At 37.8% G+C, this 22,696-nt stretch overlaps 1 protein-coding gene across 2 annotated transcripts; it reads left to right on the top strand.

The window, feature by feature from the left end:
* The first annotated feature begins 20 nt into the window (after positions 1–20).
* Positions 21–21,574, top strand: PSMA5 (proteasome 20S subunit alpha 5). Of its 2 annotated transcripts, XM_032487265.1 has the most exons (10): positions 107–177; positions 4,077–4,143; positions 8,232–8,350; positions 10,301–10,427; positions 12,618–12,685; positions 13,587–13,694; positions 13,835–13,893; positions 14,484–14,586; positions 15,599–15,685; positions 21,329–21,574. In XM_032487265.1, exons 4-10 carry the CDS (start codon positions 10,379–10,381, stop codon positions 21,404–21,406), a joined length of 552 nt encoding a protein of 183 aa, XP_032343156.1. In that variant the 5' UTR covers positions 107–177; positions 4,077–4,143; positions 8,232–8,350; positions 10,301–10,378; the 3' UTR covers positions 21,407–21,574. The 2 variants fall into 2 exon arrangements, with proteins under 2 accessions (XP_006180009.1, XP_032343156.1); XM_006179947.3 differs by lacking the exon at positions 8,232–8,350 and having other exon boundaries at positions 21–177.
* The last annotated feature ends 1,122 nt before the right edge of the window (positions 21,575–22,696 follow it).

Here is a 22,696-nt window from a genome sequence, read left to right as displayed (position 1 = left end):
AGGAGGGCGGGCTGAAGGGGTCGCGGGCGCACGCGCACTGGGACCGGGGCCTCTGTTGAGTGGCGGTGTGGCTGAGTTGGGTACAGGTGGACTCGTGTTGGCCCTCAGAATCCCCGAGTAGCCACCGCTGCTTCCTCCTGCTCTCACCATGTTCCTCACCCGGTCTGAGTATGACAGGTCTGTGTGGCTGGGGAAAATGGGGTCGGGGTTACGGGTGGGCGGGCCCGTGGCCGGGTGTGGGCCTGGGTTCTGCCGTGTCATGGGGGTGCCCCAGGAACCGGAGTCCGGCCCGGCCTGGGGATCTCTTGCTCTTCCCAGACGCCCGCTGTGATTCTCCAAGCTAGATTTGCGCCTGTCGGCCGCACTTGTTCTACCGCTGAGTCACTCCTGGGTCCTAACTCGGCGCGGAAGCGAGAAAACTCCGTTTTGTGCTTGGGGAAAGAAGGCTGAGGGGCCGGGACTCCTCCGACCTTTAACCCGGAGAAGGCCAGGAGTCACCCTCTCGCCCGTTCACCTTTTCGTGCCAAGTATGACTGCCTTTTTTCAAATGTAAACGTACTGCCTGGACGAAAAAGCAACTAGAGATCACTTAACGGGTGTGACAATTTCAGCTCCCTTTTCCTTCTAGGCGGGCAACCTTGTTTTCCGTTTCTTAGTTGTGGGAATAGAACAGCCATTCCTTTGATTGAAATGCGTGTTGGGATGTATAGTTTCTGCAAAAGCGGGAAGGCAGTCTTAGCTTTGCCCAGATATCGTGTCTGGAGTCTGATTTTACGGGAATTGGAATATAGAGTGATTCTCAAGAGTTTTGTCATCGTGCGTTCCACTAGACAGGCTTTTTCTGACTTTTAAACAGTTTAAAGCAAGTTACTTTAAGTGTGTGTTAAGCACCAAATCTGTTTTTGAAATCAAGACTGTGAGATTGTTGTATTTATTAAAAAGAAAAAACCTTTCAGAGCTTGGAAATGCTAATATTAAATTTTACATACTTATGCTGTAGACGTTTTTACTTTCAGTTTCTGTTTTGCTCAGTTAAGTTTCACGTAGCTATTACTTTTTTTTTAAGCCAGGAAAGGCAGATGTTTTCTTTGTACCAGATGACTTGAGAAGCTGCATTTCTTGTCAAGTATACGTTGACCCTGTCAAAAGTATTATCACTTAGAACTATCCCCCTCCTTTAAAAAAAAATCTTTTTACTGACTCATAGAAGATGTATGTGAAGTTTTAAAACTGACTCCTTTTCCTACTGTCCTATAAAATGACTTTGTTAGTCAATATTTAGCTTCCAGAACATTGAAGAGAATCATTTTGGGGTGATATAATATTGAGTTAGGGTGTGTATTATAGAAGTTGTTATCCTTATCAGAAAGGCTTTATTAAGGTTTTGAGATTATTTACTTAACATCTTTATTGACTACTTTGGGTTTTACTTTTGTATCTTCGCAAAGAATGCCTAAAACACGGTCATTTTTTATTCACTTAACTAATGTACTTGAATGCTTGCTGTGTACAAGTTCTAGTTGCTGGTCATATGGCAGTGAACAAAGTCACAATCCTTGCTCTTATATGGGAGACTGCCTTTTAAAGAACTATTTGCAAAAGTAACTATAGAGTAAGTCAGAAATGTATTCATGTTATTAAAGAAATTGAGATCGACACTGTAGAAGTTTTGATGGGAGAGATTGCAGTCAATATTAGGGGATTATGGAAAACTTCAAAAGGAGCTGATATTTAAACTGAGTCATAAAAGTAAGATTTTAATAACTGTGGATAGTGAGACTATATAGGATGAGGCAGAGACTATAGGATGAATAGTTTTGAGGCAGAGAATATAGGATGAACAAAGGAGGGGCAGTGGGAAAGCACAGTTCATGTTTGGGAAAATTCTAGTCTGCTGGCACATAGATGCATAAATGAGAATGGGGAAGATATGGGAAAAACAGGATGTTGGTAGATACTGATTGGTTTTTAATGTGAGGTTGAGGAGTTTGGGTCTTACTCTGTAGGCATCTGTGTGTCATTAATTGTTGTTTTAAGAAGTTACATAATCATAATTACATTTCATAGAAACTAATTGACTGGATTAGAGGAAACAGTCAATACCGGTTAGAAGGCTATTACCATTGTTAGGTGAAAGGTAATGAGGGCATTGAGAATGGAAGGGAGTGTTGAGTTACTGTGGGGAAGGAACTGATGAATTGATATGATTTGGCATATGGTTAATACGAGAGAAGGGGAGGAGTGAGTCAGACCATTCAGAACTTTCTAGCTTGGGGAACTGGGAGATTGGAGATGTTTCAAAATAAAAATGAAGTAGGGAATGGCAGGATATGGAGCTGATTTTGCAAGGATGACTGGATTTAAGAAGATATTTCAGATTGGAAAATGTTGAGTGTTTGGTGCTAATAGAATATGCAAGTGGAAATGCTTGGGAGGTGTTTAGATTAATCAGGAAAGAGGTCACAGTGGTAACAGATTAGAAGTAGTTGATGCTTGGTAAAAATGAAATAACCCGGAGAAAGTTTGAGAAGAGAGCCAGAACAGAGCCCATATTAGGGAGGACATAGTAATATCAGGATGAAGTTCCTGAATTGGGGTGAAAATACTATATTCATATTCACATAGTACCTTACACTGTACAAAGTGCTTTCATAATCTATGCAACTCAAAACTAATTATCTTATTATAGAGGCAAGATAGTTTTTTATTTTAAGTGTTCCTTAGAGTCCTAAACTTCCTATTAAATAACTTAAGGGATAATACCTCTGAGGGAAACGGGAGGCTAGGATGGTGAGATTCTCCTTTGATTCCTGAAGTAGCCAGAACAATTCACAGAGACAGTATAGTGAAATAGTTGAAAGCTTGGTCTCTGCAGTTAGATTGCCTAAATTCTCATTCCAGCTCTGCCTCTTACATGCTGAGTGAATTGGCTAGGCTTATTACTCAACCTCTGTGTCTCAACTTCATCTATGAAATAGTACTTACTTTAGAATACTACTTCATAGGATTGTTCTGAGAATTAAGTGGGTTAAGTCATTTAAAGGTTTATAACAGTGCCAGGCATATAGTAGATATGAAGTAAATGCCAACTTGTATTATTATCTATTTTATATTTGGAATATATATATGTATAAATGCCTTTTTAAAAAAATTGTGGGGGGGTGGTAATTAGGCTTATTTATTTATTTATTTTTAGAGGAGGTACTGGGGATTGAACCTAGGACCTTGTGCGTGCTAAGCATGTGCTCCACCACTCGAACTATACCCTTTTCCCTGTATAAATGTCTTTTGAAGAATGTTTTTAAGGAAACAAATTTGAAAACACTACTCTATATTATGTTACATGTTATGAAATCTAGACTCCATAAGCCAAGGATCATAACTATTTTCATGCACTTGTTCAGATATTCTTAAAGTGTGCATTGTATGCTGAAAGCCTTTATAGCTAAGGCTGTGATGCCTCTTCTCCAGAGGGATTTTTAACAGACTGGAGCAAGGAAAAGTTGGGAGGTGTTTAAGGGAGAAAAGCAGTCTGGCATGTAATTGGTATAATATATTGAGTGAATTAACTAGGTTGGGCTTTAGGAACTGCCCAAATCTCAGCCTGTTGTTAAGATAACATACTAATTCATACAATTAAATAGAGAAATGTCCATGTGACAGACTTTTACTGAAAAGTAAGATATTAACATCAGATGCACGTAATGGGAAGAGGATAAGGATAAATGCACATTTTCTTAGGAATTGCCTGGTAGTTTGGGGGCATGAATTTGCTGAAGGAATTCCAAATTGACTCAAGATTGAGGCTGAAAGTCACCTGCTCTCATTAGATCAGTTTGAAGATATTCTGGGAGTGGGGCAGAAATGTTCTATATATGGGTTCCATTCTCTTGAAAAGCTGTTAATGTACCAAAAAAATAGCTACAGATTGTTGTGGGCAAAGGAGAATAATGACTGTGTGTACTTCTTGTAGCCATCTAAGCTAGATGTCAAATAACTTCGGTGTAGTGTCTCCACACTTATTTTTTCTAACAATTTTAATGCTTTTTTGTTGTTGTTCATTTGTTTAATTATAGGGGCGTGAATACTTTTTCTCCTGAAGGAAGATTATTTCAAGTGGAATATGCCATTGAGGCTATCAAGGTATAGTAGCAAATAGGATAGTTTTTGAAATTTCATGGCAACTTAATGCTTAATTTGGAGTAAATGTGTTTTAGCTATTCCTTTAGAAAATGTTCTTTATCTCCCTTTAATCAACCACAATTAAATATTTTTACAACAATTTCAATCACATTCCTAACAACTGGGTGAACTATTTTGAAACTTTTTGGACAAATAACTGCTTCATAATTATGTAAGTAGCTTTTTCTTAGTGGGGTTGGAGAGACATCTTTGTGTTTATAATCTTCTTGGCTCTAAAAAGAGAGGTATAGAATTCCAGTTAGCACCTGGGAGATATTTTGTCATCCCGAACAAATCATTTAACTGATTACCTGTACTCTTGTTGGTAAAGTTGTGAATTTGTACTCTACCTTTTTGGGACTGAATAAGAGATGTGTCCTGTAATCTAGCAACAGAATCGAATAGTTCAAACCAGTATTCAAAAAAGTAGTTTAAAAATAACCTACCTATACTTACAGTTAGTTATATGGGATCTCTTTGTTGGATTATGAATAATGTAAAGTCTGATTGAGATCTAAATTAGTATTTTTACTAATTATAATGTAATAATCCAGGCATCAGTATTTTTAAGGATTCCCTTAGTGATTCTAGGAAGGATTGAGAATCTCTGATCTAATCCAACTCTTCACTCCATTTCAGTCACCTCTATATCCCTAAGCAGCTTCTTTTTTTTATAGTTCTAGCAACAGAATATTTTCTCACTAGATAGCTCATTCTGTTTGAAAACAGTTCATAATGGTTTGGAAGTTTATTCTTGTATTGAAACAAAAGTCAAAAACTTCCTGAACAAATTTCTTCTGTAGAGCACAGGGAGCTATATTCAGTATCTTGTAGTAACCTTTAATGAAAAAGAATATGAAAACGAATATGTGTGTGTGTGTGTATATATACATACATATATATATACATACATATATACACACACATTACTGGGACATTGTGCTGTACACCAGAAACTGACACTTTGTAACTGACTATACTTCAATTAAAAAAAAGGGCTAGCCTCCTGAAGTCTCCTTCAGTTGGTACTTGAACCATACAGGATGTTTAAACCTCTTCCATAAGACAATTCCTCACATATTTTTTGAAGAGAACTATTGTGTTTCCCTCTAAGTTACCTCTTGAAAGAGTGTATTAGGGGGAACTGGTTGTATGACAGTCTGGAAAAGGGCAAAGAAGATTCTTAGTTGCAGACGCAGAAGTGAAGGTGGAAGCATTATGATAGATAATGGACAGAAAATGACGGGCCAGCTACAAAAGGTGCCTATTTTCTATTTCTGATCATGTGTGCCCTATATTTAAACCATATGTTACTATGAAGTTGGAGACTATCACAATTCCTAGCTGTAGCATTTATTTTGAGCCTCAGCTAAGATAATAGTTCTATCCAGATGTGCCAGCCAAGAGTAATTATCAGGTTTTTTTGGTTCTCCTTAAGCCCCTCAGTGCTAGAAATTTCCAGATTGCTTAGAGATAATGCGATAGGATCTGATCTCTGTAGCCCTCGATTGGGTTAGGATAGGGATAGTGCCATTGATGTTGCTACTTAACCTGTGTGAAAATTCAGACTCTTGGCTGTTGAAACAACCTTGTTGTTGTCTTGGCAACTTCGGAGCACCCTGTGTGAACGCAATTTGATAATTGTAAGGAGTTAGTAGTATGAAAGGAGCTGGAGAAATGACTAAAAATGTCTGACAAGTAAAAATTATCACTTAGAGGTACTGTGCTGTGTGGATGGCATGGGTGAGATATAGCCAGCTGAGGTGGGGGCAAAATGCCTTTTAGAGTACGTTTCTTGGGGGAAGGAGTGGAAATCTGTGACAGTGCCAAAATTATTATATTATACTAAACATCTGGGCATTGGTTACTATTGCTAGTGAGTTATATTAAATATACAATACATAGTTCAAATGTTCCCTTTCTTCCCTTCTCCCTCTCCTCAGTCCCAGCCAGGGTGGGAATGGAGTTTAGGCAGAATTGTAATGTTGAAATGTCTGGGGATACAAGTAATGTACAAAAGAAAGTTATCTTGATTTTGATATATTTTATAAAATAGCCTGTCTCAAAAATATTTACCCTTTTTTGGAGTAGGAGCTTAGAAAGTTATTTAGGTTGGAGGCCAACTTAAATTGAATAAGCTGAGAATTTCTTCTTGTGCTGCTAAGCACTTCCTCCACAAAATAATTATAGGGACTATTGACATTGTGGACGAGATAATTCTTTGTTGTTGGGAATAGTCCTATGCATTGTAGGATATTTAGCAGCATCCCTGGCCTCTACCCATTAGATGCCAGTAGCACTTACTCCTCCAATTGTGATAGCCCAAAATGTCTCTAGACTTTGTCAGTTGTCCCCTTGGGGGTAAAATGGCCCCCAGTTGAAAACAACTCTGCTAGGTAAAATTAAAAAGTAGATATGAATTCTGTCCTGCTTGAGAGATTCAAGATTAATATACTATACATAAAACAATTAGAGAACAACTAAGTGCTAAATTGAATTCTCTGGCAATGGTTTCTGACTTTTTTAATTTTATAGTTGACTTTTGAACAAGGTGGGGGTTAAGGGCACCAACCTTCCAGTCTGTAAAATTGTCCTGTAATCTGTAATTGGTCCTCCATATCTGTAGTCCTGCATTCACCTGTTCAGCCAACCACAGATCAGTACTGTAGTACAGTACTGTACTTACTATCGAAAAAAATCCACGTGTGAGTGGACCACTGCAGTTCAAACTTGTGTTGTTCAAGGGTCAACTGTATTTTTAAGGCATACCTGCATGTAGTTTTAGATTCAGAAGGTAAAATAGTTTTATAAACCTTGTAACAAAAACAATCCCTCAGCCTGTCCTCCTTCATCTTCTGCTTCTCAGGTGTAACACTTTAAAGTCTTTCAGCTAATTTTCTTGGCATTTACTTCCATATCTCCAAGATAAAAACACAGGCTTATATTTTTTTCACTTAGGTATTATCCATGGGCTTTTTATTGTGAACCATGAAGATTTCTGCCCCCAATGACACACAGATGTACAATTTCCTACTAGGGTGGGGATAGGGCAGTTTTGTCAGTAAACATCATATCTATCATAATTTTGTTAGATCATTAGTCAACATTTATATTAGTATGACTGTGTAAATGCTGTTCACACCTCAGCCATTTTTCTGTTTCTGTATAATACTGTTTTCCTAGGAGTCAATGATTCTCTTTTTTAAAAAATTGCCTAGTTTAGTATGTAAATACAATAATTCATCCCAGAGGTCTCTCCAAGTTATATGTATCATCTCAAAACACCCAGGCACATTGAGTAGCCTGTTCAAGATTCTTAAAGAAATCTTTGAGTCTCTGACCTGCTCTGGTCTGGACTGGTTCTCTGGGCCTGCTGCACAGCTGTGCACTCAGGATTGATCGGCTTCGTCCTAGGAACTCCCTTTAACTCCCCCTTGTGTTAGATCCCAAGTCATTGTTTTTTGATGTATTCCTTCAATTTGGTAGACTCCATTCTCCAATAATTTCATAAATTATTTTTAAATACCAAGCTTTTTTTTTCTTTTTTCTTATTAGTACCCTGTTCTTGTTTTATGGATGAAGTATCTTCTTTTTTCTTCAAGGATAAAAAAAAAAATTTTTTTAAGATTTTTTTTTTTCTTTTCGAATTAGCCAGATTCTTTAGAGATGTTTTTTAAACTGCAGATCTTGATTCATTAGTGGACATTGAATCAATTTAATGGGTTACAGGAGCATTTCTTTTTTAAGTAGAATGGAGCAGTAGGTCTTAGAGTGCCTTGCCTATAGTACTGGTGTTTCTTTTTTTCTATTACATTTATTTATTTGTATCTGTTTGTATATTTTGATCATGATATAAAATACATTTCTTAATGTAGATTCGGGTCAGAAAATTTGAAAACTACTGCTCTAGAGAAAACTGCCTCTTCTCATTTCATGCCTGGAGGGTGTTTCTGGCTGCTGGCTTCTGAGAGCTGAGTAGGGAAAGAAGGCTGGGGTTCTTAACACTAAGCTTGTCAGTTTTTACTTAATCCTCCTGTTTTCTCTTGTAGTACTCCCGCCTTTGACCGTGCTTGGTGTCCCCCAATCTATAGGCCCGCTGTTTTACCCTCTCCAGAGTCTTCTGCAGGAGTGGGAGTGGGAGCCATCATCTGGTTTAAAGCTAGATAGGGTAAGGGATCTGGAAATCTGTTTCTTAAGCAAACATTGAACTAATTTTATAATTTTTAGCTATTTCATTTCTATTTCCAGAGGTCCTTGCTGCCATCATTCCCTTTTTGGGGGGGGTCCTGTGGTATAAATCAGGTTGTTTCTTGACTTTCTTTACCACTGGCTTAGGATTTGGATATCTTAGGTCTACTCAAAGTAAATTACCACAAACCTGTCCTCTTTCTTTAAAATTAGTCACCATGTCTCTGCTCATTCTCTTTGTCCTAGTGGGTTTATCCTATGCCCCACTTAAACCCTTTAATCTCCTGTTATCAAGCTTGGGGAAGGAGTAGAGCTAATGTATGTATTCAGTCTACACCTTTACTTAGGAGTAAGAGCACTCATTTTTTACATAAAATTCTTTGACAGTTCAACTCCTGTAGTTATGCATGTACCATTGATTAAGAAAATATACAGTAAAAAGCAGGTATATACATTTAATAACACTTCTAAATAAAGTCATAATTTTACACATTTGAAAAATGAAACATATGTGTCAGACGTGATCCTTCTGTCTGCAGACGTGTTAAGCATGTATGCATAACGGTTCATGAAATTCTTTGGAATACTTTGCAATAAAAGACTCCAGAAGTCTGAGGCTCACACTGACATCCATTGCTTTGTAGAACTATCTAAATATTAATGGTTATCGAGAGGAAAGAGCACATGTAGTCAGGAGAGGCTTTATGAATGATGGGTGGGATTTAGATAGGCAAAGGGGTGACAGCATGAGCAGAGGTACAAGGGTAGGAGATGATATGGCGTGAGAAAATGGGTTTAGCTATACCTGAGGGATTTTGTTGGAGAATAATAAGTAATAAAATTGGAAGAGGAAAGTAGGATTAGGTTTTGAGGACTCTGGAAGCTTACTTGGATTTTATGTTACAGGCAGTATAGGGAGGATACTAGTTCTTGTGAAAAGGAAAAGTATAATAAAAGTAGCATTTTATTATATCAGTCAGGCCATAACATGAAAGATACATTGGGAGAGAGAGATTAAAGATAGGGAGACTAAGTAGAAGGCTGTTAAAGTAATCTTGGCATATAATAAAGTAGCTCACATTTGTTGTTGGTTTACTATGTGCTAGTTACCATTTTAAGCACTTCATGTGTTAGTGTGTTTACCCTTCTTGATATGTAGGTTTTATTATTATCCCCATTTTGCAGATAAAGAAACTGAGACATAGAGGGGTGGGTGACTAGGATGGTCGTATGGAGATGGACAGATGAAGTCAAGCTATGTTTTAGACTGCTAATGTCCTTGAAAGATTAAGTTAATATTTTTAGGTTGTTGTTGGTGTTTCTTTTTTCTTTTTTAAGTAAATTACTTTTCTGGAGGTTACGTAGATTTGAGGGACATCACTTTTGGGGATAGATCAAGGTAGCAGAGGTAAAAAGATACCAGGTCCAGAAAAAAAATTAGAGTTTTATTACTTTCTTGCCCATTGCGTTTAGAACTTTAAAATCTGCCCCTCTCCCCAAAATGGGCATTAAAGTTGATCATTTTCAAGATATTTTTAAGACATTATTGAACTTCCCAGTTTTTTTTGTTGTTGTTTTTTTGCAGTGGGGGGTGGTAATTAGGTTTATTTGTTTGTTTGTTTGTTTGTTTATTTTAGTGGAGGTACTGGGGATTGAACCTAGGGCCTTGCTTGTGCTAGGCATGTACTCTACCACTGAGCTGTACCCTCCCCCTGAACTTCCCATTTAGAAGCACAAAATTCGGTAAATCAATGTTCTCGCCATTGACAGGAATAGTACATTATTTATTAGGATGCTCCTTATTCTCTCTGTGTGCTAGATATGGCTGACTGAAGCTTCTATCATGTGAAGATACACAGAGAGATTCCTGGTGAGTATGTGAGACTGTTCTTTTATCCCTATGTGATAACCATCACCTGTTTCTCTTTAGCTTGGTTCTACCGCCATTGGGATCCAGACATCAGAGGGTGTGTGCCTAGCTGTGGAGAAGAGAATTACCTCTCCACTCATGGAGCCAAGCAGCATTGAGAAGATTGTAGAGATTGATGCTCACATAGGTAAGGAGTCGGGGAAAGCTGTTCTGTAGGATCTGGCCTGGGTTGATTAGTCTTCTTTGATGTTCTAAGGGAGGTTCACTAGATGAATGTCTTATTCCCTTGTTAGCTATCACTTTCCAGGTAGTAGGCCAGTGTGCATGATATAGGAGTAAGGAGCAGTTGTAGTATTAACCTATTTCCAGAAGTTCCTTTCTCCCTCAAATTTAGACTTGGCAGATGTGATGATTGTTGAAATACATAAAGGTTGAATCATAGACCCGTTCCCCATGGTGGCTGAGTCTTCATTGATGCATAACACTAGAAGGCCACCTGGAGCAGAGGATTGTGTGGGAACCTAGGGGTGTCCACTAAGAAAAGAGAAAAGTTTTAAAGGTCTTCAGAGTGACTAAGGTTCAGAGAGTATAAAACTTTGACCAGATTGGTACTCTTCCTCTGTTTTCAGATTTATGGTTTTATTCTCTATCTCCCCCTACCTTTCCTTCCTCCCTTTTTTGTATCTGTTCAACTGCCCTGCAGTAGCTTCTTGCATCACTGTAGCATGATGGGTAGTTCTGCTTATTTATAACATGGCATTTTAGTTGACTGTCCACATTTTCTTAAGCTATCTAGTCATCTAATTAATAAAACATTGGTAAAATAATTAATTACTTGAAGGCATAAGAACCAAATGCCATGGTGACTCAGGGACTGTGACATTATCTCCTTTATAGATGTAGAAACTGAGATTTAGTCTCTTAAGATTAAAATACTATATCTACTTTATCTCACGCTGTTTGTCTTTCGTAGGTAGGTCAGTGTCATTTCATCCAACACGTTGAGAATCTACTATGTGCCAGACTTTGTGCTACATACCAGGGACACAGAGAGGAATGAGACATAGTCCTTGTCTTCCAGTAGACAAGGTGGACATGTACATAAGGCATTACAGTTAAATGATACAGGTATTAAGAAAGGCTGTAGTGTATGCTCAGTAGGGCTACAATGGAGGAAGTAATTAGTTTTGCCTGGGGCCAGTGGTAGTGGGGCTTTCACAAAAGGATTCCATAAAGGTGATGCTTGAGCTGAGCTGAATTCTGAAAGATGAGGAAGTGTTTACCAAGCAAATAAGTGTCTAGTTACAGCAGGGGAGAGCACTCTGGTCAGAAGGAATAAAAATGAGCAAAGTCTCGGTGGTATAAAATATAAAATACCGTGGCACAAGCAGTTTGATATGACTGGGAGGTAGAATGTGGCAAGAAATAAGTGGAAGTACTTCTGTATCACACTAAAGAGCTTGAACTTGATCCTTCTTGCACTGATGGCAAAGGTTTTAAGCATTTAGATAATATGATCAGATTAGGATTTTAGAAGGACTGTTCTGATGGTAGTGTTGAAGGTAAAGTGAAGGGGGCTGAGATGAGGCAGGGAGACCAGTTAGGAAGTTTTTTTAATAGTCCAAATAAAGAGATGATGAAGGCTGTGGCCAGAAAATGGAGACATAAGGGCTAATGCCAGACTGGCTAATCAGATAGCGATTAACAGAATTTGGGATTCAATTCGTTGTGAGGCCCAGGGAAGAAGATGGAGTCTAGAAGGGAAGTGAGTTGAATCTGTGGTATATCCAAGTAGATATATTAAAGGAGTCATTTGGCTTTATGGGTCTGAAATTTGGGAGTGAGACCAGGTTGGAAATTTAGATTTTCATGACGTATAAGTAACAGCCATAATCTTGGCATCTTGGTCCATTTCTAATATAATTAGTTATGTTTGGTCAGGAAGTGAAAAGGCTTTTGATTTTATTCTAGAGTCTTCCACTGAAACTCATAATGAGATAGTTATTTTTTCCCCTTGTTTCTCCTGTTGGGGTGTTAGTATTTGCTTAGTTTGAAAGTGCATCATGGTCTACAAAGAGTGCTAAAGGAATGCTTGAGAATGTAATATGTGGAAATTCATGTTTGATTAGCTGGTCTTCTCTGTCTCCTGTCTTAATAGTGGACTTCTGTGTCATTGTGGTTGGTTTTTCATTTGTTCTTGATATAATTATACTTGTGTTCAGTGCAGATAATCCTTCCTATCTAATCTCTTGGGTATACTGCTTTGTGATTCCTGAATGACTGCTATGGTTTCACTCCAGAATTTCAGTATTTCCTGAGTGAATGAAAAGTTCTACAAGGATTTGACTATCAGGTCACTTTTGCTTTTACATTACAGGTTGTGCCATGAGTGGGCTAATTGCTGATGCTAAGACTTTAATTGATAAAGCCAGAGTGGAGACACAGGTAACATTAGCATCATCTCTCCTTTTTACCATGATGCTTGAGTCCCTTGTTTAGTGATGATATGACTGCGGGCTGTGCTGCAGGTATCTCTGTTAATGTCGGATGTTGCTCTTGGGAGTGATTTTGGGTGGAATCCCTGGTTATGATTTTCTGAGAATTGGAGTCTAGCTATCCAACCGTTGCAGCTTTAAGGAAGCCGTGGTAAATAGTGCTGACAGTCTCTTGCTTCTTTTTGATTTGGCTTATATAAAGCAAACATTGCACTTCATTCTGTTCCCTAATTGACTTTCTACGGGAGCACCATAGCAGGAGGTGGACATAGCTAAAGGAATTCTCCCCCCAACTGCCTTTGCTGCTAGGCTTGCAATTAACAGCTCTCCTGAGCAATAATATGTACCAGGTGATAAATACTGATTAGCAATACTGATTTTTTTTTTTTAAACTGAGCCCCTGCTGCCTGGTAAGGAAGAAATGTCTGATTGGTAAAATTTTTTCTGCTTATTTGCAAGTTTACTATCAGTACTTATATAAGAATGAGTCATTTAATTTTAACACCAACAGAATGATAAGATAGGCTCTTTGAGGGAAAGTGGCATTCAGCTATTAGCTTTCACTTAGCAAAAAAGATAAAACTTGGTGCTTTGAGGGGTTAACCCTGTTTTTCAAGGGAGCAATCCTCTAGTCTATCATTGCATAGAGTCTTTTTGGTATAACTTTATTTCTGGAGCTATTTCTCTTCCTCTAATGTAGTCCCAAGCATTTGAGTTTAGTGTTAAGGAAAACACACGGGAGCTTGAGCCGCCAGTTTTTAACCACAGTTCAAAGGGATGTGCATAGTGACATAGTGGGCCCTTCAATGCCCTTCTTATTAAAGGTAGAACATACTTTGCTCTTCTTTTAGAACCATTGGTTCACCTACAATGAGACCATGACAGTGGAGAGTGTGACCCAGGCTGTGTCAAACCTGGCCCTACAGTTTGGAGAAGAAGATGCAGATCCAGGTGCCATGGTGAGTGTGATGTTTGTGTCAAGTTTTCTTGCTGTTCTATGGAACTTAAGTCATTTGTCCTCTGAACATACCTTTCCCAGCCCTTCTTTCCCCATACTTCATAGCCATTTGCCTTAATACCTCCTGCTTTTTGGTTCTAGTCTCGTCCCTTTGGAGTAGCACTCTTGTTTGGAGGAGTTGATGAAAAAGGACCCCAGCTGTAAGTACCACTTTCCATTTTTTTTCCCTGCTTCCTTTTTGGGATAATTGTTTTCATTTGGGTTGGGACTGGTTGTTTAAATCAGCTGAGAATATTATTGTAGAGTTGTAAAAATGAAGGGCTTCTAATTCTGTAAAGTTCAGTGATTCTGTGCTGTGTATACAAAGACAAATTTGGGGATTTTTTTGAAGAACTCCGCTATTGGAACCAGTGCTAATTCTGGAAAGAAATTAGAAATAACTTTGTTACCATAGTCAAGGTGTGTATTAGAGCCTTGCTTTGGAATATTGATTTGCTCCCTATCAGATAGTATTTGGATAGGCATACATAAGCACCATATTTATATATACTGTATATATATAAAGTATATTTATATATACTTCTAAATCCCTGATTTAGTTATTATTAGTTTTCTTAAACACTTTTTAAAAGATCTGGTTTCTCCAGCCATAGAACATCTTCTAGATCTGTGCCTTAATATTTCCTGGCTGCAGGGCCAAGCATTATGTTTTTTAGTGAGACATTTGTTATGTAAAATGCCACCATTCCATGCTAGCATTTTAATCCTCTTCTTTCTGGTGGTTTTGCAGGTTTCATATGGATCCATCTGGAACCTTTGTACAATGTGATGCTCGAGCAATTGGCTCTGCTTCAGAGGGTGCCCAGAGCTCCTTGCAAGAAGTTTACCACAAGGTAACTAAGCATTCTCACAACTTTTATTAATATTTTTTAAAATCAGTATAATTTACATACAATAAAACATACATACCTAAGAGTTCAGTTCTATGAGTTCTGATAATTGTGTACACCCTTGTAACCACCACCTAAAACAAAATACAGAACACTTCCATCAGCCCCCCCACAAAATGCTTGCCTCCTCTCCAGTCACTCTGTCCCTCCCTTTCAGCCCCATTTGCCACTGTAGATTAGCTTTGTCTGTTCTTTGTATAGATAGAATCATACAGTTTGTATTTTTGTGTCTGCCCTTTTTTGTTCAACATACTGGCTTTGAGATGCATTCTTGTGCTTGCACGTATCAGTAGTTTCTTCTTGTTGATGAGTGCTATACCATGGTGTGGATGTACCACAATTTGTTTATCCTTTATCTTCACAGTTTTACTTAGCAGTTTATCTTTCCTAGTCTGGCTCTTCAAGCAAGTGGGCATTTGGCATTTTGTATCTTTGTGGGGTGGGAAGACTTGGTGTTGGGTAACTCACTGTAGTGGCTGAGTGCTGCCATACTTATTGTTCAGGTGGTTTCTACAGGGATGCCTGCTTACATCAACCTCTCATAATATTGCTTTTATATGTGGAGGAAGTTAGGTACTAAACCATTAGACTACTTCTAGGTCATTTGGAAATTATTATTTATAGGACATTAGCAATATTATCTAGCTTCTAAGTTAAAAGAAGATAACTAGAGAAGTGTAACCATTTCCCCTTCTTCAGAGATCACTTACCATGTTAAAGTTGGTGACTTTGTTCTGGTTTAAAATGAGACTTTTTTTTCTTTGAATAAATGTACCCTACTAATTTACCATTTACTTGAATTCTGGAGATACTTGTAATGCAGTGTACTTATTAAGATGTTTGATTTATTAATATTTGCTAAATCATTTCTTCAGGGAGATATAGGGGGCATCTTTGAAGGAAGGAAGGATTATGTACAATTAATGGCCACTCTTTTTACCCTCTTTGTTTCAAGTCTATGACACTGAAAGAAGCTATCAAGTCTTCACTCATAATCCTCAAACAAGTAATGGAGGAGAAGCTGAATGCAACTAACATAGAGGTATTTTTCTGTTTTATTGTTTTTTATTCAGATATCATAGCTGTCATTACTGAAGATTAAATAGATCAAGATAATCACATTTTTATATACTCAGTTCTTAAGAAGTTATTGTTATCCTTTGAATAAGCAACTTTAGTAATGGCAGAAGCCAGAATTTGATGAGTTAAAGAATAAAAGGGAGTGATAAAGTAGACAAAATAAGAGTATGTTACTTTCTCAAGAAGTAATTAGTGGCAGCAGCAGGCAGCATTAAAGAAAAAGATTTTTGTCTTTCAAGGATGGGGAAAAGACTGGAAAATACTACAATAGTCTGAGAAGAAACTAGTGGATATAAAAATGTTAAAAGAGTTAAAAGTGGAAGTTAGATAGTGATGGAAACGTTCTAGAAGAGAGAAATCCTGGTATAAATGAAGGAATTGATTTTGAAAAATAGAATTGATTCAGCATTATATTGAGTACCCATTATATGCCAGGTACTATGTAGATGCCAGGGATACAGAGACAGAAAATCCAGTTCCCAGTTGAGTAGTGGCTGTGTGGTACAGAGGACATACAGATAATAACAGCTTGGGATGATACTTCTGTGATAGCAGTAAGAATGGATTGACACAGGAGCATACAACTTATACTGGGGCATTAGGAAAGCTTACTGGAAGAGGTGATGTTTGGAGAAGGGAAGAGAATGGTGTTCCAGGAAGAGGGAAAAGCACATGTAAAATAACGTTGTGCATGAAAGGGAACTTTGAGGGTTTTGTCTAAATGCTGGGGTGTGAGATGTGTGTAAGATATGGAGGTGGCAAGAGATGACACTGGAAAGACATGGACCATATTCTGAAGACCCTTACTTAGGATGCTAAGAGGAAATAGGAGAAAAGGAGGTAAAGATGAGTAAAGATAAGGAAGGTTTGGAGGTGAATCAGAAGAGAGGTCCTATATACCCCTGGCGATTGTTAGATTATCTACAGAGGGTGGGTGAGGGCAACAGTGCAGTTAAGAATGGGAAATATTTGGAAAAGTCAATATGGATAGGGAAAAGAGAAAACAGGGATGAGTGAAAAGATTGCTGGGCCACATTAAAATACTAGCTGAGGCTGGAATCACAAAACAAATTGTTGTAAACCAGTCAGGGTAGTGGTTACCCTTGGAGGTATAGTATATATGTATTTTATGTTTTAATTAAAAAAAATTAAAGGCCAACTGAGGAAGCTGTAATCACAAATCAGTAATTAAACCAGTCAGCACTTACCAGGATACTTTTCAGCTATATCAGCATAGATTGAGAAAATGTATCATTGGATTAATCTCTGGCAGAGAATTGACTGGTTATGGGCAGAAGAATGGAGAGAGTACTGGAGAGTATTGGTCCATCTGTCAGCAGGAGAGCCGGGTTCCATAGGCTGCAGTGAAAAGGGCAAAATTGGATGCCAGAATGACGGGATGGCCTGAAGTTGGGAAGGTCTGAGAAGAGTTGGAGAGAGGATTGGAGGGCAGGGTGGCTTGCTCTTTGAGCAGTAATGGGAAGATGGGGGATTTGGAATGGAAATGGAAAAACTTTGTAAATTGTTGTTTTTTCACCTAATTAGCAAAGATTTGGAAATGCTTCTTCCTCTTCATGCCGGCCTCTGAGATGATGAGGTGCAACAAATGCCTTGCTAACCCCATCCTGACCCTTAAGAGGGATTTTGTCAGTTCCTTTCAGACTTTGTTTTCTATGCTACTGAATGAGATAGGCTCTTGGCATTTCCTCTAAGACTATCTTCTTGCTACCTCAGGGTAATTCATGTGTGGCTCTTTTGATTTCACAGTGAAGGTTCTAAGGCCTGCTTGGTTGAACTAAAACTGTGAAGATATTTTTCAGCTTACTCAGTTTCAATGCAATTCCAGTGTTGCTTTGAAGAAGTGATCAGGTGTGTCTCATCCATGCTCTACTACTTACTGCATTAATACCTGACCAGAGTTTTCTTCACTTGAAAAAAGGGGCACTTCCAGTTTTCCAAGCTCTAACTCATGGTTTCTAAACCTGGCTGTCCATCAGTCTTTGGCTGTCTAGCAGAAATCTGTATTTTTGAAATCTCCTTGGGTGATTCTGATGGTCAGTGTAAGAAGGTCAGGCATTTGGGAGCATTGGTCCAGAAGGAGCCCATCCTCCTCCATCTCTTTAAGGTCCCTGCTCATCAGTTGTCCTGGGATCACCAGCCTCTCCTCTACAGCTGCTTCCCCTCAAAAGGGAAAACTTCCAAGTTGCATCTTTCTTTAGAAAAACAAACAAAACCCACCTTTGTTAATCTTTCTCTCTACCTAGTATCCCTTTTTAAAAGATCAACTTTGTTGAGGTATAATGTACATTCTGTAATGTGCACCTATTTTAAGTTTACAGTTCAGTGAATTTTGATAAATGTATAACTCTTGTTTCTGCCACCACAATCAAGATAGAGAATATTTCTGTCATCCCCAAAAGTTCCCTCATGCCCCTTTTTAGTCACTTCCTTCCCACTGATCTGCTTTTTGTCACTATAGATTTGTTTTGCATGTTCTAGAATTTCTCATAAATGGATCATACAGTGTGTATTATTTTTGTGTCTCACTTATTTCACTTAGCATGATTTTGAGATTCAGGAGTCTGTTACATTTTATTGCTATTCCATTCATCCTCTTTTTAAACCTTTATCGTTGAGCCTCTTCCAAACAGAATCTATATTCATTGTCTTCACTGCCTCACCTCTCATTTATTCCTCAATCACTGCCATTTGTTTCTGTTATTATTCCCCCTGAGACTGCTCCTTGCTGAGATAACTCCTGTTTATGAGATCTCATGATCATTTTTAAGACCTATTATTGGACCTTTTCTGAAGCAGACACCTCAAATTTTTGACAATTCTAAAACAAAACTCATCATCTTTCCTGAAAACCATTTCCTCTTCCCATATTTCTAATCCTGATACCACCAGTGTACCTGTCATTCATGGCAGAAACCTGGAAGACTTTGACCTTCCTTGTCTTTGCTGATTTGTGTTTTTACCTCCTTGTAAATAACTCGCATATCAGTGCCTCCTCTTCATCCCTACTCTCAGGGTCTTCTTTTGTTCAGGACTTCATTTTTCTCCTGCCTTGTCTATTTTCAGTGGTTTCCTAACTAGTTTTCCTGCCTGTAGCCTTGCTCTCCTCCTTTTCATTCCATTTCCTCTGCCAGTGTGCCACTGAAGTGGATTTTCTAAATTGCGTATCTAATCTTGATTGTTCTCCACTTTTAAAAAGTCTTTTCTGACTCTTACTGTCTGAAAGATAAATTCCAAACTTCTTTTAATGGCACAATAATTCACTACTTCTTAAGGCATACGTTTAACCTGTTGGGTATCTTGCTAAGCATTTTACATGCAATTATCTTTTAATTCTCACACCAGCCCTATGAGATAGGTATTCTTATTTCCATTTTACAGGGAGGAAACTGAGGCTTTGAGAGGGTAGGACCTTATCCAAAATAACAGGGTTGGTAAATGGAGTCAAGATGAGAAACGAGGTCTGATTTTGGTCCTGTACTTTAAACCATTTTAATATACTCTCTATGAGCTCTGAACTACTACCTCTCCAATTCATCTCATCCCATGTCCAACCTCTGCTCTAACCATTCAGAATTACTTTCAGTTTTGCAAATATGCATCTTGTGTCATGCTTTTATGCATTTGCATGTTCAGTCTGCCCTCTCAACTGTCAGACCCATCCTTGCTGTGCTTTAAGACACAGCTCAAAGGTCACTTCTCCTTGAGGCCATCCTGCATCCCCCCTAGATTATTCCTTTGTGCCTTTAGGCTACATACACTGGGCTTTTTTATAAGACTTACTGGACATTAAAAGCATTTGGCCTCTAGCACTCTTCGTAAATAAGACAGAGACTCTTCATCTTTGGATCTCTTGTGCTTAGTACAACTATAACTAGTACACAGGTGCTTGGCAATTAATTATTGATCAAATCAATGAAAGAAAATATGTTTTACCTGCCTCGTAGATGTTTTTTGAAAGTAAGGTGAGATAAATAGAAAAATATCTTTCATATTCATCGTGTAAATGCAAGGGGTTATTTTTACTCATCTAGTGATGAGTACCTTCCTGAAGGTAGTATTTAAAGTCTTAATTAGTATTGATTTGCAGCCTGGTTCTATAAGACTGTTCTAATTCAGAATTTGCCCAGTTTCTGGTTTTTAGCCCCAATTATGATTTGGGAGAACTTGGATGTGACTGTGAGCCATGGGTGACTTGACAAAAAATTCTTCAGGCCCTCACTCTTACCTGGTTTATTGACCTTATATCTCTCTGTCCTCATGTCCTTGAGAAAAGCAGTAATAACATTTATATATTTTAATTTCCTTGGAATAGAACTCATGGTCTATATGGACATCAGTAAGTTATTTGACAGATATTTTAGAAATATGTTTGGGACTCTTGTATCATTTCATGTAATTGGATAGATCTTGAAGGAGAATCGAGTGGTGACAGCAGGCTTTGAGAGAACATCTTTTTAGTCTGTTCCCAGACCAGATCTTCAGGTGTTTTAAGATGTGTAGTAATAAGTCTTTTTCTAAATTTTACCTGTAGTTGAGGCAGAGAATAATAAACATCATGTAACTCGATTATGCTAATTCTGACATTTTTCAAATTATACTAAATATCAGTAGTGAATATTATTCAAAAAAATGCCCTACTATGTTTAGTTTTAAAGTTAAAAAAAAGATAATGTAAGGAAATGGCATTTTAAACAAATTAAACACAAAAGCTTTTTAGGCAAACGTGATGGCACCTGTTTCTCAGTATTACCCAAAACAAGGGACTGTGTTGTCAGCAGAGATGATGGGGAAAATTTGATTAAATTTGAAACTAACCATCTAGTGACACTAGTCTTTTATTGCTTAAATAGGTTATAATCTAGACTGCTCGTTATTACTAATATCTTTAGTCATATAATTGTTTTTCTATTGTCATTGTTAATGGGATCTTTTCATGGCCAATCCTTTAAAAAAAAAAAAGAAAACAAAGCAAACTGTTTTCTTGCTAAGTTACCTTATGAACAATTTTAGAGAAAATAATACCTAACAATAATAGTTAATTATATGGTGTTTATTACAATGTTCTAGGCACTGTTCTAAGCACTTTACATAGATTGACACATTTAATCCTCATAACTACTCTGTGAGTTGGGTGTTATTTTATCTCCATTTTACCAATGGAAATCAAGGTACGAAGTGGCCAAGTAACCCAAGGTCACACACACAAGCTCTACTTGCAAGTGTGTGAATATGCTTTTAATATATTTCTAAAGGGATCTTAACAGAAAAAAGTACTGGCCTCCATTTGCTGCTGCTTTTGTGATCCTCATTGAACTAACCTCAAGAAGTTACAGTGACGCCAGGCATTTGGTTAACTATTATGTGGTGGGTTGACCTCAAAATAGAAAATTTGGTCAATAAGATTTTTATTTTGGAGTCAGAGAGCTATTTTTGGAAACTGCTGCTGGAAAGGATATCCCTGGGACAGCAGATCCCTCAGTTCCTAATGAACAGCTGCATCACCAACAACTCCTCCTGACCATGCTAGGGCTACAAGCAGGGTAACCGAGCTCAGCTTATTAACCCTTCTCTGTTTCCTTCCCAGCTAGCCACAGTGCAGCCTGGCCAGAATTTCCACATGTTCACAAAGGAAGAACTTGAAGAGGTTATCAAGGACATTTAAAGAAGTGTGATCCTCAGAATTTCTCGGGGACAATTTCAGTTCTCCTAATTGCCCTTAACTTTTATTTTCAGCTCCATTTCCTTGGACATCCTCCAGTGTATGTGCATTTTTTTATGATGTCTGTACATAAAGGCAGTTCTGGAATAAAGAAAAATTTAAAATATTTAATAGACTATTCTCTTCTAATGCAGTCTTTTGTACAAAATGCTTATGTTAGACTAGGGCAAAAAGGATAGTGATGTTAAATAATTTCCCTATCCTATCAGAGTGCCTATTCTAAAATTATTTTAGTGGCTCTTTACACAGAATCGGCTATATCATGAATTCCTTGGTGTTGACAGAGGAACTCAGACTAGTTTGGCTCTTCCTCATGTGTTACAGATACTAATACCACTGTAAACCCATTTCAGTTCTGTAGTTTCTCTTGAGCAAATAGGTATTTTTGCTACTTTCCTTATATGAAGGAGATGCTACTAACTGACCATCAAAAGAACATTTTTTTGAAGTCCTCCCCAAAACCATGATGGTTTGGAATAAACCAGCTACAATGTTGTATTAGTCCTTGTGCCTTAACAGACAATTTGGAACGAAATTTTCTTTATTATCTTCATTAACATCTGTAGGAAGTTGTACTCTGTGATGTCAAATTCTGATTATTTGAATAGGCTGAATTCACAATGAATTCATCTGCAATGATGGAAAATGTTTGGAAGAAAAGAATTTTGCTCTAGAGAAACACACATATAAGGAAAATAGGTGACTAGAGTTACATTGTCACCAGTGTTCTGGAGACTGTCCTGGTGATTTTAACTGTTAGTAAATATAACATGATCATGAGATTAATTTCTCTCATGTTCACCTCTTACCAAATGCTAGTGGAAAATGCCATTGAAAAATCGTATCAACTTCTGTTTATTCAGATTTAACAAATCTGAGTACCTGTGTACTGTATGTCAAGTAATGTATTAGGTATTGGGAATAGAGCTATGAAAATACCAGGTGTGGTCTGTGGCTCCCATGAAGTTTCTAGTGGGGAGAACTAAATAATAAACAATACCCCATTTAACTCAATGTTGGTTAATGCAGAAATGGAAAAAACATGCTGCTTTAGGGAGAGCTGAGGTGTTTGAGACATGTATTATGGAGGGAAAACACAAATACTACAGAATAAAATAGTTCTTAGCTTCAAGCTTACTCTACTGGTGAAACAGTAAATTTCATACCCTCTATAATTCCAATTACAGAATTCTTAATAGAATTATAGCATTCTTGAAAGAGAACTTTGGTTTT

This window comes from Camelus ferus, chromosome 9 (assembly GCF_009834535.1).
Source record: "Camelus ferus isolate YT-003-E chromosome 9, BCGSAC_Cfer_1.0, whole genome shotgun sequence".
Classification (NCBI taxonomy): domain Eukaryota; kingdom Metazoa; phylum Chordata; class Mammalia; order Artiodactyla; family Camelidae; genus Camelus; species Camelus ferus.
The sequence above is the reverse complement of the archived record's forward strand: the minus strand, read 5'-3'. Positions and strand labels throughout refer to the sequence as shown.

Excerpts from the sequence above, each read along its gene's own strand:
- PSMA5 (XM_006179947.3), top strand. The coding sequence starts at position 149 with ATGTTCCTCACCCGGTCTGAGTATGACAG. Across the intron at positions 14,587-15,598 it reads TGCAAGAAGTTTACCACAAG|TCTATGACACTGAAAGAAGC; the intron begins GTAACTAAGCAT and ends CTTTGTTTCAAG. Across the intron at positions 15,686-21,328 it reads TGAATGCAACTAACATAGAG|CTAGCCACAGTGCAGCCTGG; the intron begins GTATTTTTCTGT and ends TTTCCTTCCCAG.